This window comes from Typopeltis vanoorti, chromosome 13, assembly GCF_054136105.1.
Source record: "Typopeltis vanoorti isolate ZY-2024b chromosome 13, IOZ_Tvanoo_1.0, whole genome shotgun sequence".
Classification (NCBI taxonomy): Eukaryota; Metazoa; Arthropoda; class Arachnida; order Uropygi; family Thelyphonidae; genus Typopeltis; species Typopeltis vanoorti.
In genome coordinates, this window is record NC_143561.1 from 103,437,505 (window position 1) to 103,455,015 (window position 17,511).

The following is a 17,511-nucleotide window of genomic DNA, read 5'->3' on the forward strand; positions in this document are numbered from 1 at the left end:
AATGGGTATGATTAAAAGTATGACAGGGAAATCTTTTGCGTGGGCCCTGCATTCAACATTACGTGGGACGACATTAAAAATAATCAGATAAAATGATACTGGGACGTCAGAATGTTAGCCAAGTTTCAAAAGGGAGTAGTGAGCATATACAGAAATGAAAAGTGGATTTTTCTGCATGGCGAATAATCAATGCAAAGAATGTGTAGTACTGAGAGGTAGCAAGTGCATGGATTTTGACATTCAGAGATGATTTGCCAAGATGTTGATAACACTTGTGTAAAAATTATAAAATAGATCTGCACTACCATATCACATGGAATTCTAACCATATGGCTCACCATTTTTTATGATGCCAGAACAGCATAGCAAAGATGCTATACGATGTCTGCATTCCATTTTAGTCTGAGTGTTCACTTTGAAAATGGATGTTGTATCATATATAGAATATTCATCAGGAACTATATAGTATACTATACCTGCCCAGAACAAATTTATAAATTAATTATACACTTTTGCATTAGTATTTTATTTAAAGTGTTAAGCACTATAATTATAAGTAATGAACAGAGGTACCAGATGCAATATTATAAAAATTTGTTTTTCCTTTTTCCCTCCAAATTTTTTTCACTTCAGTACCTTTCAAATTGCCAATGACAGTTTTTTTTTCTTTGTATTTAAAAAAATACCAAGAATCCTTGGTATTTTTTTTAAATACAAAATTCCTGATACAGGGTTCCGATATCTTTTTAATAGCTATATGTTTCAGAGTCATCACTTAACTCTATAATTGTAATAAAAGTCAGTTTTTGTCTTTATCTCTTTGAAATAGTCTATCTCATCATTGGATAGGTGTATTAACCTGAAAGCTCCCCCCCCCCCCCATTATCTCAAGAGGTCTGGTTAAATTTAGCATCCATTTCGTGAAGTGATAACAAATCCATTTTGATTAAAAGAAACTTGGCATGTTAGCTTGTCCCTCTTCTGCAGTGTTGGATACATGCAATAGCAGAACCTTCAAAGAATTCTCAGTAAGACCATCTTAAGTACAATACTTAGAAAATTTGCAATCATTAAATGTTATTTATTTACTGCCTTGAAATGCAGATTAATTATACCTGCCCAACATATAAATGCACAGATCAAGAGAGATTATGAAATACTGAAATATAAATTAAAATTTAAGACCAAAAAAAATTTGCTCTTTCAACAAATGCATCAAACATTCAGAATGATATTCCAAATGTCTTGTTAAGATATGTAACAAGAACTTATTATATAAATTACTACATTACTATAAATTACTACATGTAATTTAATTAATGCATTCAACTTAGATAAGTACATTGAGCAATATTACCAACTGTCCTCAATTTGGGAAAGCATCGTATGTTAGATTATGCTACCTTTGCAAACACAGAAATATTCTTCTAATTTAGCAGAAATAAGAGAGGAGGCACACAGAACAGAGATCTTCACTTCACTGCTTTCCTTCATGAAATAGCCATAATCCAGCAATAAATTTTCTAGTATCCCAGATAGTCACTTGTTCAAGCTCAAGAGTGGCAACCTCATCATTTTCTTGTTCTTCTAATGTCCTCAGATATTTTGCTGGAAATTTCTCCATAACTTCATTTTTATTATAGTTTTGAGGAGTATTGTCAATGGATGCAAACTTTTCATATTTTGTGATGCAGTTCACATCTAATGGGATATCAATTTTCATTGGCGTATCTGGTACTTCCATGACAAAGTTTAAAACCACAGTGAGTAAAACAGATTTCGATGGTCTTGTTCTTTATTCCTTTCCAACTATTGGCCATAAACAGTACTGATTATAAAAGATTAACTTTTGTGCTGACCTCCTTAGCAACTGCCAAGTAAAATTTCATTGATTTCCATTGTAAATCTATTTCCCAACTCATAAGCTAATGCTTGAAAAAATCAGATATCATTCACACATTTTTATTAGCCTGGTACTGGACTGCTAAACTCTTCAATTCTATCCCATTAAATCATCAAGGCCTGGTTCTTTTTCAATAACATACAGCTTTCAATCACCAGTTCATGACGTATATGAATAGCATAACACTATTACACGATCCATTGCTTTCTTTGATTCAAACAGCATAATATAATCTGTTTATAACACAGGGAACCATCTGTAGCAGGATATATAGCCCTGTTTCATCAGCAATGTATATGACACGAATACCAAATTTTTGAAACAAGATTATCTAATTTTAAGTGCTTCTTGTGGTTACTGGCTGGCCTAATTAAACGGCATTGGGTCCCAACAAAACAAATTCTTGTTATATTCTCACTTTGTTATTGTTCTTCCAGACTTCTCCCAATAAAACAATTGTCCTAATTAATCGATGGACCAATTAACTGGAATCTACTATATATAAGTGTAGAATATTTAAAAAATAAATAAGAAAAAACAGAACCCTTATGCCACCCACAGCCTTAAACTATAGGTTTGCGAGAACTGGAGAACTGGAGTCACAAAATTAATACATTATAGAACTTTTTCACTCCACTTCAGGCCACCAATAAGCTGAATGTTTCACAGTAGGCAATGAAAATTATCACCCGCCCACAAAAACTTAATTATGACAGCCTAGCATATCATATGCTATTACATGCACAAATATAATTTAAATTTTTTTAGAATGCTGGATTAAACTTATGTGTATTCCTAACAGAAGTTTCTCATTATATTTTGCATTTTAAAAAAAAATGGAAATGCAAAAATCCAGAGATAACCAGAAACCCCCTCAGAGACCAAATATGAAACCTTTTCAAGGCCTTTCAGGTATCCAAAATCAGGTGACAAATTGACATACAGACAAATTGGTCTTGCACCAGTTGATGAAGTTCATCTCCTATCTAAAAACACCTGCAGCTGTTCAGTGTCCATGGAAGGATTTGATAACACCTTCATAGTGCAATTCAAAACACAATGATACATACCCTTCAACTGGGCAGGACCTGAGTTCAATTCTCGTCATGACAAGAGGAATCTTTACATGAGCTTTTTCAAATGAAAGTGAGCCAATCTCATACAAATGTTGCAAGGTTTTTCTCCCAGAAACTTGGATTTTTCATCTTGCATACAGACAAAACGGCCAAGAGAATACACACAATTTAGTAAGAAAAAATACTGTTAGTGGTGGGTGGCAGATGGGATGCAATTCATAATAGAAAGGAGTTGTGCTCATGTAACACAGAAATACATGGAGAGAATTAGTGGCAGCGGTTTGGTGCAGTATGGTATGAGGTAGAGGTGCACGATGAAATACTATTCTATTAAACCAAGAAATTATATTCTTGGTTTAATCCTTTATCCAAGTGTAAGCAAACAAATTTTGCACCTGAGACAATTTCAAGACAGGGAAACTCGTATATAGAGGCTAATGACTTCTCATCACTTGCTTTAGTATCCCATAATGCAATGCAATGCCCGTATCCTTACGGACATGTATAACGCTGTGCATTATGGGAAAGTCACCACCCAGACCAGTTTTAACCTTTATTGAGGTCTCATCAGTGGGAGCCAGACCCAGAGGAACTGCCACTTTCCTCAGTTCAGATATTTGAATCTTGTAACTGAATTTTTTAAATCTTAGTAGATTCCTGTATTCACAACCATCTATGTCATGTTGGGGTTTGATCCATCAGAGATGCTTTTCAGTATCAACCAAGCTGATGATTTTTTTTTTTTTCCTTCAACCCAACTGGAAGATATGTTTTTGAATTAGTGGTAATTAGAGGACAACTACAATTTCAGATAAAGAAACACTCTTTCCCACTCCATTTCTCTGAACTGGAGTGGGAAAGAGGTTCCCAAGCATAGAGGTAGATGGAATGAAAGAGGATAGGTTAGTTCAGTATGTTTGAAGCTGATTAATGAATGTTGGTTTATTTTACAGCCTTAAGGGAAAATGGGAGGAACAGTAGCAGCCAGTTCAGTAGAATAGCATCATTGAAAATGTGTATGGAAGAGGCCTAAGTGGATGCACTGCTAGAAAAATGAGAGCAAGTCTGTTAGATTGGTCATCACTTAACAGAATGCCTTTTTCAGGATATCATTTAATATTTTTAGAGAGGATTTTGGTGCACCACTCCAAATAGGAGAATGGGCATATATGAGATTTATATAATGTTAGAATATGTATACGCAAGAAGTAGGTTTGGGGAAGAAAAAAATACATATTCTTTTTCCCTCCATGCTGATTTGTGCCTGTAACTTGGAAAGGTTACAGGCACAAGTCAGTCCATGAAGAGAGATCTGATCTAGCATGGATAGCTGAATAATATCAAAGGGTGATATGATATTAGATAGGAATACATTTTGATATCATTGATATCAATGAGGCCATCATCTCTCAGCTGAAATATGCAAGGGGAATTTGTATATTTCATATGCAATTTGTACAGAGCTCAGACGTACTTTAGTATTAGTGAAGAAATCTGAAGAAAGAAAGCAATCCACCATGACATTTAGTGAATGGCCAGAGAGGAAATTGCTAATCCAATTACAAAGTCTGGATGGTAAACTGCGTGATGGTAATTTAGTAAGAAGGCTCTTATATTGATGCTGAGTATTTTGCATGAAATAACATTCTGTTATTAATTAATGCTGGTTATTAATTGTGTCTGTGTGGTTAGCCTAGTGGCTGTGTACTTCACAACCATATGCCTGGAGAAGGAGTGTTCTAGGTCTGATTCCCGGCGGTGTCGTGAGGAGCTGAAGGATCTTCCGCAGCCATAGCCAAGGTAGCCAAGAAGCTGGTCTTGGGCATGGACGGTAGGGTTTTTTCCCCCAGTTTATCCTGGGGTTTTTCATTCTGCAAAGCTGGCAAACCAGCCTTGAGAACTCAACACTACAGGACATAGGATACATCGGGGCATAGGACTTGATCACCTTATCCTGTGAAACGGCTCGAGGTCCGATGATTAATAGACCCTCGACATCGCAAGGTAAAAGAGGGTAAAAGGAAGATGAGATGATTAATAATTGTTTATTATTAACATTATTATTATTAGTTATTGAATTTTGCATAATTTGTTAGAACCTTTTCATAATAGAAGCCATGTACTGCCATTAATTGAGCCAAAAGTTAGAATTTAATGCATCTGATGTAATTGTATTCTAATTGTAAATCATATTGGTCTTAATGTGTTAGTAGAACTTTTTTTTTGTTTTTTTTTCATAATATTTCAGTTTCATATGTTTGTTTTTTTAGATAGGTAGTTTGAAAAACTACTACTTATTTGAACATCAGCATGTACAAAAGAGGTCATTAGATTACAATCATCATCATCATAATATCCTTAAGCAAGATCCACAGGTAAGATACAGTAATAATCTTTGTTAGTAAATATGCAGTGGTCTCTCACTTATCTAAATAAATTTATATTAAATAACCTTGAATCAATTAGTGTATAAACTGACTTCTGGTATAATACCATATAACTAATATTTTCACTCGATTGTATACAGTTTTTCACTGGTTTTATATAAAATGACTTTGCTTTTAATTCTAGCAGTGATATGAAAGAGAGCATGGCTGTCTGAATGCAAGAGTTGAAGAAAGAGATAAGAAATTAGATGAGGCCAATGCAAAAAAATGAGAGGGCATTTGGTGAATATGAACAGAATACAAAAAAAAAAAATAAAATGAAAGGTAGTGGAGAAAAAGAAGTTGTGGACAAGTAGTAGAGCTTTATGGAGATTCTGTTATTAAATGCATAATGGATGAAAAGGTGTACAAGGTCTCTTTTCCAGATGAAAGATAAACAGGGTGATAGATGCCTTATGAGAAGTGTGTTAGTTGTGGTGGTAGGAATGATTGACTTGGTTGGTCACAGTGAGAATGTGAGGAGGTATATCAGGATTTTATTGAGGAGAGTGAAAGACAACAGTGTGGCAGTAAGAGTAGTTGGCATATTGCCCAAGTATGACTATGACGAGTTGAGATTAAGAGCAAAAATCATGCACAGTAGGCCAGAGCTGTGTGAGGAGAAAGGGGTACAGTTTGTTGACGTGTGGGATGCATTTTAATGGATTTGGTGTTAATCAAATGGAGGACTTTTTAGAAGGAAGGAAGTGTCATGAGTGATGTAAGCAGGGGATTGGAGGAATCAGAGGTGACATGAACAAGGAGCGTGGACCAGACAAAAATAAAGTGTTTGCGAATAAAGAGAAGAGCAGTGTGAGAGATGAAAATGTGAAAACAAGAATACAAGCTGTACAGGGAATGGATGGGGAGTTGTAGTGGTCATGGAGACAGTGTAAGCAGAGCTGTTTATGAAAGCAGTAATGAATGTATGTATAATGATGATGTCAGCATAGGGCATCTGGGGAGATATATGGAGTAAAGGATTATGAAGATGAGTGGACAGAAGGAGGTGTGGAGCAGTCACGGATGCTGGATAACTTGGGCAGGACTGGTTATAAACCAAGAAATGAACCACAGTGCTTATGAATTCCATTTGCCTGAAGATAGTTGAAATAAGTGAAACATGGTTGGATGAGAATGATTTCTTGACTGGAATAAAAAATGGAAGAGAGGGGGAGGGGACTGTTAATGAGGGCAGGCCAAATTATATCTGCACAGGATTGATGGGGAAAATAGTGGCAGTGGTTTTGAAGCAGTATGATGTGATGTGATGTGAGGTGGAGGTTGACAGAGTGAGGCATTTAGTTGGAGCTTCCAGAGCACTATTACACTACAAACAACTTTGGTATTAGTGTTCTCCTACAGCAGTCAGACTAAAGAACAGTATAACTTAACAGTGATCACCATCGCTCATTGATGTCTGTCTCGACCAAGCCATGAGATTTATCTTATGGCTTGGTCGAGACAGACATCAATATAATTTCTGGAATAAGATCAACACTAACTTACTGGCTTCCAGCACTAAATAATATTGCTCTTTCTCCATTACAGAGGAAATAGGCTTTGGTAACATATGGAATAAAATTATTGAGAATAGGGACTTGTACACAAAATTATCTCTTACACGGCTACTCAGAGACTGAAATTTAAATAACCTGTCTGGAGAATTGCTGATATTGCATTAAGCCTTTGATATCACATCATCCTGGAAACCCCACTGGCAGAAATACATCTCTAATTTACATTTCACTATTCAAGATTGAACTTCCACAGTAAAGGGTTTGACCTTCCAAGACATCTATTGTTTCACATAACTGAATCAAGACTTGGACATAAGGGATGCAAACTGATGCTCCACAAATGGACTGACTCTCCACACTGTGATTGTGGCAAATGCAGCCTAGACCATTAACTATCTTATCCTAGAACTTACATGGAGTTTTTTTTATGTTCAACCCGAAGCTTTATGGTGGATTCAGAATATGATTAAACTATGATGAATTTTCTGTTTTATATGTAATAGTTCCACCTGTTTATTTTCTTATCACTTTCTATAGTGTAATATTTATTCTTTTCTCTTTTAATGTCGTGGTTTATGATCTTAATCCTGACTTATTCCCTGACATAATTTCCTTAACCTAATTTCAATAAAAGTTCTTTGCTCGATGCATCAAGTTAATATACTTTAATTCCTATGCAGTCTTAATATTTAATCTGGGCTGTTAAACCTTCTTAAGAGTAGTGCATGTGGATTGAAGACAAAGGGATTGCCGTTGGATAGTGCCAATTCCTTTGTTTTGGAGCTGGTGCCAGTTCCTATTCAGATTCAGAGAAAATTTCTGTTATACTGTGCCACCCTAAATCCTAGACTATTGAACAATGCAAAATCAAGGAACTAGAACTCAGTTTAGTACACTGTCTAATATCTATTAAGCACTTTCGTTAAATTCTAAATTCATCAAATAATTAAAATTTATTTCACAGTCGTAGCCTCCCTTGTATTTTACTTCCCACTTTGGTTCTAACTTAATGAGCAGTGCAATAGAAAGGAAATCAGGCAAGTCATCAATTAATACTAAAGAAAAACATTTAATTACAAATTGTTGTTGGCCATTGCTGGCGGAAGATCGTGGATACCCCGTTTTACTTTCATCATAATTTCTAGTTTAGGAATTTGTTTGGGTGTGATGGCAAAGTTATGTCCTAGACTGAGAGCGTTCTTGGCTTCTTCAGTGAGTGTTTTCGATGATAGGTTTACGACCACGGTTTCAATGAGTCTGGCTCGCCACTCTCATCTTTTGGCGGAGGTGTGTCTAGTCCGAGTCCGTCAGTCGAATAGTGCAGATGAAATCAATTAAGAGAAGGATCAAGGAAACGAAGTTCTGTCGAGATGCATGTGAAGGTCGAATAATTCCCCAGCCTTTGGTAACGTAGAATTTTGATCTGTTATATAATTGTGTTGAGGGGAACAACCTGTAATTGTAAAAAGGACTTCAGGTTTATAATGTTTCGATTAATGAAAGGACTTTAGAGATTATGCTAAAGGAAGTAGAGGAACTTTAAGTGTTGGATGGAGGAATTATGTGGAAACTCATTTGAGATAATTATGTTATTGATAAATGAATGACCTTTATTATTATGTGTAAAATGGATAATTGACCTTTGATAGAATTTCCTACTTGAAATAATGTTTTGACATATTACGGGAGAATTAGAAATTTTAGTTGAGTATACTCATTCCCTAAAGTTAGTGCAATTCTATGTCAGAATTTGTTCATAAAGTGTAAATTGTCTGATTTTGTAATTAAATGTAGGTAGACTAGCTCGGCATGGCTTATCGATCTCCGTGGTGATTGGGAACTCCATTCTGCTGGGCTACTCGTTGGCCGGCAAACTTGCCATAGACACTTCAGCCTGCTCCAACGGCCTCTGTCTCGATGACCACTCCAATTCAAAGGGAAGAGAAAAAAAAGCCATGAACTAGTGCCGCTACACTTTTTAAATCACGCGCCAGATGTTTCCACTCTATGTTATTTTGCTCTCTCCCTTCTCCCACGACACCTTACTTTTTCCAGCACTTAGCGCCACAATCTCCTCCAGCATGCTTTACAGAGGGAACCTGCGTGCGTCCTACTTGGTGCATGTGTTTAGTTTCAGGCCATCACTATCTAATTCGATTATCTTTCTCCTGGCAACACACAAGTATTTGCACAAAATCCACAGTTTAAACATTAGAAAATTTATAATAATTATTTACAATATGATGCATAGACAAGTCTTACTCAAATTACTAATGTTGCTTATAAATTACAATTTGCTTTATTTCTTCTGATATACCAATATTGGCCCCGGGAATTTAACTGCATGTTAAATCTGAATGAAACATAAATGGATTTAATTTCGGTTTCATTCAGAATTTAACAATATGTACATTATTTGCTAAATAAATAAATTTAGTGTAGCAATGTCTGAGTGTATTCCAAAGGTGAAATGGCTGTAGAAGTGAAATGAATGAATGAACAAAGGGATTAAGCATGAAATCTGGAAGAAGGTTCTGTGGTGGAAACACGAGATGAATATTGATAATAATAAGTTACATGAAGAGTACAAAGAACAGACAGCAGATGACTTTGTTGATAAAGACAGCAAAAGTGAAGTCTGAGCAGAAATTAGCCAATCAAGCTGTCAATAATTATAGTTCTTTTGATATGTGGAAAGTAGAAGAATGTCGATAGAAGGATGATCGATGATAATAGTGGGTACTAATAGTAGATTGATTAACTGCAGAAAAGGATATAGTTGAGGCATTCAATGAGCAGTTTATCAAGATATCCCATCCTCATTAATGTCGAAAGTACAGTGGAAGAGAGAGACTGATGATTAGTGAATAGGAGGCATATGAGGAATAATGTAAATTTCATGTTAATAAGGCAATAAGACTCAACAGAATATCCTCACCTGTCTTGAAGGAATGCTCCAGAGAATTAACCACACCCTTGAACACACCTGTTTAACACAAGTCTTACAACAGTGCAAGTCTCCCAAAGGAGCAGAAAGAGGATAAATTGTTTCACTTCGTGTGTGTGTGTGGGGGGGCGACACTGAGGCTACAAATTATAGGCCAGTCTGTGTGGTCTGAGATACATTCAATTTTGAATTCAAAATTGAACGTATCTTCTACATTCAAGCTACATTCATGAATGTGGATAGAAATTTAAAGTTCAGAGGACATATTGCAAAGGTTGTGAAGACATCTCAGATGTTTCCTGCAATATTGTGGAGGACATATATCACGAGAAATAAAAGGGTGGTGGGCCCAGTTCTTATTTGAACGAGATGAAATAAACTTCGAGAAGAGGTGCAGAGATGGATAACAAAAATGATATCAGGACTGCATGAGTTTGATTATGAGGATAGACGACTGCATGCAGACTGCAGAGTTTGGTAGGATAAAGAGGAGATATGATAGACATTTAAGCTGTTGAAGGGTTATTATCGGATTAACGCTCAGATTTTTTATATATGGAATGAGAGGAAGGAACAATAACAAAGGACCATCCCTAGAAGTTTCAAAAGGAAGTAATGAATAAAAGACTAAAAAGTTTTTAGGGTGTTAAAACCGTGGTAACACCTATCCTCTGTCACGTGCAAAACATTGTTTTGCTTCCTTGGGAAAAGGATTAAAACCAAGTATAAAATTTCCTGGTATCTTTAACTTATTCTCTATTGTCTCTTCACTCTTCTATACTTAACTGGCACCTATCCCATCTCATGGAAACTAACATATATGCAACCCATTCCAAAAAAAAGGGAGATTCAATTACTGACCAATTACCATTCACCTTAATCCTCTTCAAAATAATTGAAAAAGTTATCAATAGTCAACTTAACTACCTAGAAGCTCACTAGTATAGATTACACCGTTCCAAATCCATGTCTGATATCTTAGCTTACCTTACTCACCACTGGACATGTGCTATGGAAAAGTTTGGAGAAACGTGCTGTTTCTCTTAACATTTCTAAGACTTTGGATCATGTTTGGCATCAAGGCCTACTTTGCAAACTATCTTCCTTTGGTCTACCTGCCAACCTCTGTAACTGGACAGCCAGTTTCCTCTCTGGTAGTTCACTCCATGGATGGCATCCTCTCTTCATGCTCTGCCACAAATTCAGGAGTGCCTCAGGGCTACATTCTTTCACCTACCCTCTTTCTCTTATACATAAATGACCTACTCTCAAAAAATCCTATCCATAGGTTTTCTGATGATAGCACTCTTCATTCATCCTGCACCTTTGACAAACCATTTAGTTCTCTTACATCCCTTACAAGATCATGTGCAACCAGTGCCTTAAACACTGATCTCCATACTATCCCTCAGTGGGTCAAGGATAACCTAGTGACCTTCAATGCTGCCGAAATGCAGCAAAATCACAAAAGGGATCAGCTCACCTTCCTTTATTCTCAGTAATACATACATCACCAGACTAGATGAATTATCTTTTCTTGGACTTTTCTCCAACCTCTCTGGGCACAGCACATCACATCAATAGCTTTCTCATCTTCCAAAAAACTAGGCATTCTTTTCCACTCAAGAATCTATTTTACATCCACCAAGCTATTAATTCTATACAAATCCTAAATCTCGATGATGTCCAGAGGGGAGCAATTAGGCTCATTGATGATCCTCCCCTCACACCTGTATCTCAGTCATTTTTAGCTTTGTATCTCTTCTACGTGTACTTCCAATGGTCAGTGCTCTAGTGAATTGGCAAACATCATTTCTCCACTTGCTGTTAGGCCTGTTATTTATTCCATCTATCTCTGTCCTTTGGAACAGCCTTCCTCATGATGTGTTTCCCAACAATTTAAACCTACAGCTCCTTAAGAAGAATGTCAATGGGTTTTTTCTTTCTCAATCCTCATCTGCACCTCTCTCTCTCTTATATATATATATATATAATATTTATTTATTTATTTTTTTTTAAGTTTTTTTTTTTTCATGGAGATTGGTAGAAGCATGGAATGCATCGCTTGAGAGTGTGGTGAAGGTGCAAAAAGTAGATTATGGAATGGAATGATGACATTTGTGTTGACTAGTGACCTCCCACAGTGAGTCTTGATACTGCATGCAGTTCAAGAAAATAATAATGATAGTAATAATAGCAGTATTTTGTATGAAGGTTAATATGGGTTTCTTAAGGGGAGGACATGTTCAGTCTGCTTTACATACTACAAGGTGATGAATTCACTGAATAAGGGAGTTGCATATATAGTGGTATACTTGGATTTTCAAAGGCCTTTCATAGCTTGTCATTCTTGCCATTTGACAATCTGGTAACTAGATTGAAGCAGATGGATTTGGATAGCTTATTGGCCCTCAGAGAGGTATCAATGAGTTGTGTATGGGTGGTGGTAGTGTTTTGAGGCTGTTATTGTTAAAGTTATATTAATGTTAATGATATTTGGACAGGCTTAATTGGAGATATTCAGCCATTTGCAGATGATGCAAAGTCAGGAAGAACCATGTGGAGCAAAACAGATGTTGTGTACTTACAGGTCAATTGATTATGTGAGTGCAGCTGTCAGTTTAATGTTGCACAGTGTGAAGTTTTGAAATTTGGAAGGCAAGGATAGCTTGCAGATTACACAATTAATGGAAAAATATTGAAGTAGTTGGAAGAAATAAGAGATCTGGAAGTGATGGTGAACAGAAGTTTAGAGCTCACATTTCTGAAATGTGAGGACACCAAAGTGGATTATGGCAATGATGAGGAGCACCTTGATATACAGAAGCAAAGAGGTTATTGTTTCCTTGTATAAGACATTGATCAATGTCTCATCTAAGTTATCCTCATCATCTGATTTTCCAGATGATGAGGATAACTTAGAGGATGGGGCAGAGATGATTGACCAAGTCATTGTGACTCAGATCTATGCAATGTCAATGATTGGACTCAATCTGAAGACATTTTGATGGAATGCAGTTTGCAGAACATTGTGAATAGAAGGAGATAGGATATGTTGTAGAAAGGTTTTTCCACTTGGTTGCAAAGTAAATTATACTTGCCAAGAATTTTTTATTTAATCCTTTACCCAAGTGTAAGGAAACAAAATTTGTGCATAACGTATTTTCACAGCACGAAGTATTGAGACTACTTTTATATATTGACTGTTGACTTCACAATAAACGCTTTTGAAGTATCCTGTAATATGAAGCATGCTTTCTTTCTGATATGTAAATTGCTATGCATTAAGGGGAATCTCGTTCTTTGCAAAAGCTGAGCACAGTTTCTGTCACCTGTGTTCCCACCTCTTTCTCTTATTCAATTATGTTAGTCTTGGGAGAAATCATAGAGAAATAACATCTAAGAAGCAGTACCAGTGTAACTTGTTACCCTAATATGTTTTTATATGAATGGTAATAGTATTAGAAATTAAGGGAACGAAATTGTTGCATTGATTGAGGTGAGGTTGATATCCTGACTGGAATCATATCACTACATCCTAAAGATGTAGGGATATGATGTTTTTTTGTGAAGTTAGAAAAGGCAAAAAAAAAGAAAAAAAAAAAAGAGATGGAATGCCATTGATATAGAAAAGGAATTGTGTCTATGCTAGGTAGAGATGCAGGGAGAATATAGTGGCAGTAGTTTTGGTGCAGTATGGTATGAGATAGAGATGCATAGAATGAAATGTTTAGTTGGATGTTGATATAGACCTGGTAACATGGAGGGCAGTGACAGTGAAATGTTTAAGCAGATTACCCGAGGAAATAAGAAAATATTGATCATTATAGGTGATTTTAATTATAGTAATATAGATTGGGTTGATGAGATAGCATAAGCAAAGAAAAGAAATTTCTCAAGTGTTTGAGGGACAACTACCTTGAACAGTATGTAAATAGAGGGCACATATCCTTTCAGGGGTGTCATTATACATGAGGAATTGAATCTCCCTTCATTTGCTGAGAGTGACCATGAAATGATTACCTGGGTAGTAGCCAGCTGTACGAGGATTTCTGTGAGTTTCAGATATATGTGGAACTACAAGACTGGAGATCATGAAAAGCTCAGGAGACAGCTTTGAATGGAGAGTTGGGTAGAAAGGAGATTAATGCTCCTTGGGTTCTATTCAAGAACTATCTAGCAGAAGCATTGTCTAAATGTATTCCAAAGGTCAGAAAATTAAGTAAGGTGGGTAGATAGGTGTGAAATGGATGAACATAGGTTGCATATACAATTCTGGAGGAAGTAGGCATTGAGGCAGCATAAGATGAATGGTAATAATCAGTTGCGTGAGGAGTACAAAGAACATGAACGGTAGGTTACTCAGTTGGTAAGGATAGCCAAAGGTCAGTATGAGCAGCAGTTAGCTAATGAACTAGGAAAAAAATGTAGCTAGCAGATGAAAGAATGATTACAAGAAGGAATGACACTGGTTGGTGAAAATGGTTAAAGAATAACCCTACAGAGGTATAGTAAAAATATTAATTATCATTCATAAAAGTATTTCATTGATAATGTATTACGACATGTTTTGAGATAATGTGCCAATGATTTGACATCTGCCTTGACATATTTGTTTAATGAGTCTTAAACTGGGCGAAATTCCAAGGAAGGAAGGCATGATTGTACTGTTTCATGAGGAAGTTTATTAAGACTCAATCTTCAAATTATAATCCAATTTGGGTGTCAGTTTTTGTGGTTAGTATTGCTGAGGCTGGTGAGGACCAGGATTCAGAATTTGGTTGGCAACAGTGGCATTCTTTTTGATGGAGACAGAGGGATGACACATAGGTTTGCTAAAGGAAGATCATGTTTTGGTAATATGCTTGCATATGACAATAAGGTGCCAGATTCATTGGACAAGAGAGATGCCTCCACAGTGGTTATACTTAGATTTTACAAAAGGCTTTTGATAATTGCCAAATGATAAATTGATAATTACCTTGGAACTGATGTGGTTGGATAATAAATTAGTGCATTGGATTGGAGATTGGCTATCTGATCGGTATCAGCAAGTTGTGTATGAGCGAGCAATATCTCGTAAGAGGAATGTCACTAGTGGTGTGCCTCAGGGATCTGTTTTAGTGCCATTGCTGTTTAACTTGTTTGTTAATAATATTGGGGAAGGTGGTTTGAATGAGGATATTCAGTTGTTTGCAGATAATGTGAAGTTGGGAAGAGCTATGAAGAGCAGAGCAAAAACACGGCTTTTCAAGAAGACTTGAATAGACTAAGAGATTGGGCATATGTATGGGATTACCAGAAATTAGAAAACAAAGATGGTATACAGTCAGTGGTGATATACTAGAGGAGTAAATGAGAAGTTTAGAGGTGATGGAGGATGGGGACCAGAAATTTAGAGGATGCATTTCTATAATTGTGATGACAGCACAATGGATTCTGGCAATAATGCAGAAGACACTGACTTGTAGAACTAAGGAGATTATGTTCCATTGTATAATTACTTGATTAGGCCACATATAGACTGTCCACAGATTTGGTCACCTGGTTTTGAAAAGGATGAAGGGATATTTGAAAGAGTCCAGAGGCAATTGGGGTGGTTTCTGGTCTCTGGAATGTTGACTATGAAGAAAGGTTGAGAAAATGCAATTTGCATTTGCAGAGTTTAGTGGAGAGGATAAGAGAGGGGATGTATGATGGACATATGAATTGATGTGGAGATTTTATCAGATTAACATCCAAGAGAATTTTCATAGAATGGTGGGGTATGAGGAAATGAGGTCATTCCTAGAAACTATATAATGGTGTGAGCAGGGGAGTTGAGTATATTTGTATAGGGAGTGGTGAATGATTAGAATTCATTGTCTGGGTATGTGGTGAGTGCAGCGACATGAATGTATTTAAGGTATAGTATGATGAGCTGTGTGTGGTGTGTGTGTGTGTGTGAGACAGAAGGACCTCCTGTGATTAATCTTTGACTGCATAGAGATCTGAAGATAATGATAATCAACACAGGTTGTAGAACAGTGTCAACTATAGAGAGAGAGAGAGAGGAGAGAATATTAAATGGGCTTAATGGCATTCAGTAAAATACCTCTTAGTTTAAACAGGAAAAGATTTACAATGATTATTACCAGTACAGTGGAACCTCAGTTGTTGAACGACTCTCATCTTGAACAAATTGGTTCCCGAACATATTTCTCGAACAAAAAATGCACCAGTTTCCGAACAGAATCTTGGTTCCCAAACAGGTAAACCGACAAACACTTGCTCTGCAGATTGAGATTACGATGGGAGAGTGTCATTTACGCCATAGCCTCCACTCGGTGCAGACACCTGCTGGAATTTCTGGAGAATTAATTTAAGACACCTATTGTATATATTATTATTATAAGGTGCCTCCATGAAGTCAAAAGACTCATTGCAGGAGACCCAACATTGCATACTAACCATTATTCACACAATACCTGTCATACTTCCCCTTAAACTCATTCACATTCTTGAATTTGCAGTGTCTTTTCTTGATTTTCTTTGTATTTTGTGTTTTTTTTATAAATCATTATTAAATAAGACACCGCAGGGCCGCTGAAGGATAGTGATAGCAGCAAACCAAAAAGAAAAGTTGTTAGAACCACGATAGAGGTGAAAAAAGAAATCATATCCAAACATGAAAATGCCGTTCGTATCTCGGATTTTGCTATGCAGTTCGGTATGGCGAAATCAACTATCTGTACAATACTCAAAAATAAAGAAGCGATCAATTTTCGTCTATATTTTATCTATTTATTGTGTTTATTCTTTTTGTGTAAGATTCTATGCATTTTCATTGTTTTTGTATACGATTTTGTGCATAAAGTAAAGTTATAAAGATTTAAATAAGCAATCATCTGGGGTTCAGGAAACGGATGAATCCATTTTACATTAATTCTTATGGGAAAATGGTTTCAGTTTTCAAACAAATCTGTTTCCGAACAGCATTTAGGAACGAATTATGTTCGACAACCGAGGTTTCATTGTACTTACATTCTGTGGGATGTATGTCTTTCTAGCAGACTGATAAATTTGTAGCTATCAGTGCGAAAAAAAGAAAAATTAGGCATTGTTTTCTTCTAAGTAAGGTATTGATACAGATGACTAGTCTATGGCGCAACAAGAATGCTTTTTTCTGTTGTTTTCAACATTGCGTGTACTCTTTTCCTTTATGGATTTCAAACTTCTCCCAGTTTGAGCTATATATACCTTATTGCATGAATAGGGATTGTGTATGTTCCAGGGTATTTTTTCAAGGGAACGTTGTCTTTAGGGAAATTTAGGAAGTTTAAGAAGTAGCCTAAGGGCTGTTCTAGCATTGACAGATTTTAATAATTAGGCTGTCTTGACATATTGCCAGCATTGGGTAAGGAGATAGTGCAATTGATTTTTCTACTTCCACAAAATGGTTTGTTGGACTGTAATTTTTTTTAATAATTTCCTTGAATTGAAAGTTTATTTTTCACTTGGTTAGAGTATAATAAATTTAGTTTAATCCTTTATCCAAGTGTGAGCAAACAAAGTTTGCGCCTGAAAGTATCTTCAGGACTGGGGTAAGGTAGTACAACACTGGGGCACTCCTTGCAAAGGTGGAGCAAGCTACCAACAC

General features: G+C 36.2%; 1 protein-coding gene across 2 annotated transcripts in view; it reads left to right on the plus strand.

Moving 5' to 3' along the window:
* Fur2 (furin-like protease 2) overlaps window positions 1–17,511 on the plus strand; it is a 471,861-nt gene that overhangs the window by 129,281 nt on the left and 325,069 nt on the right. For both annotated transcript variants that reach the window (XM_090402961.1, XM_090402962.1), the window contains one exon: window positions 5,250–5,354. In XM_090402961.1, the coding sequence (XP_090259087.1) occupies window positions 5,250–5,354 (105 nt within the window). The remainder of the gene's footprint in view (window positions 1–5,249; window positions 5,355–17,511) is intronic.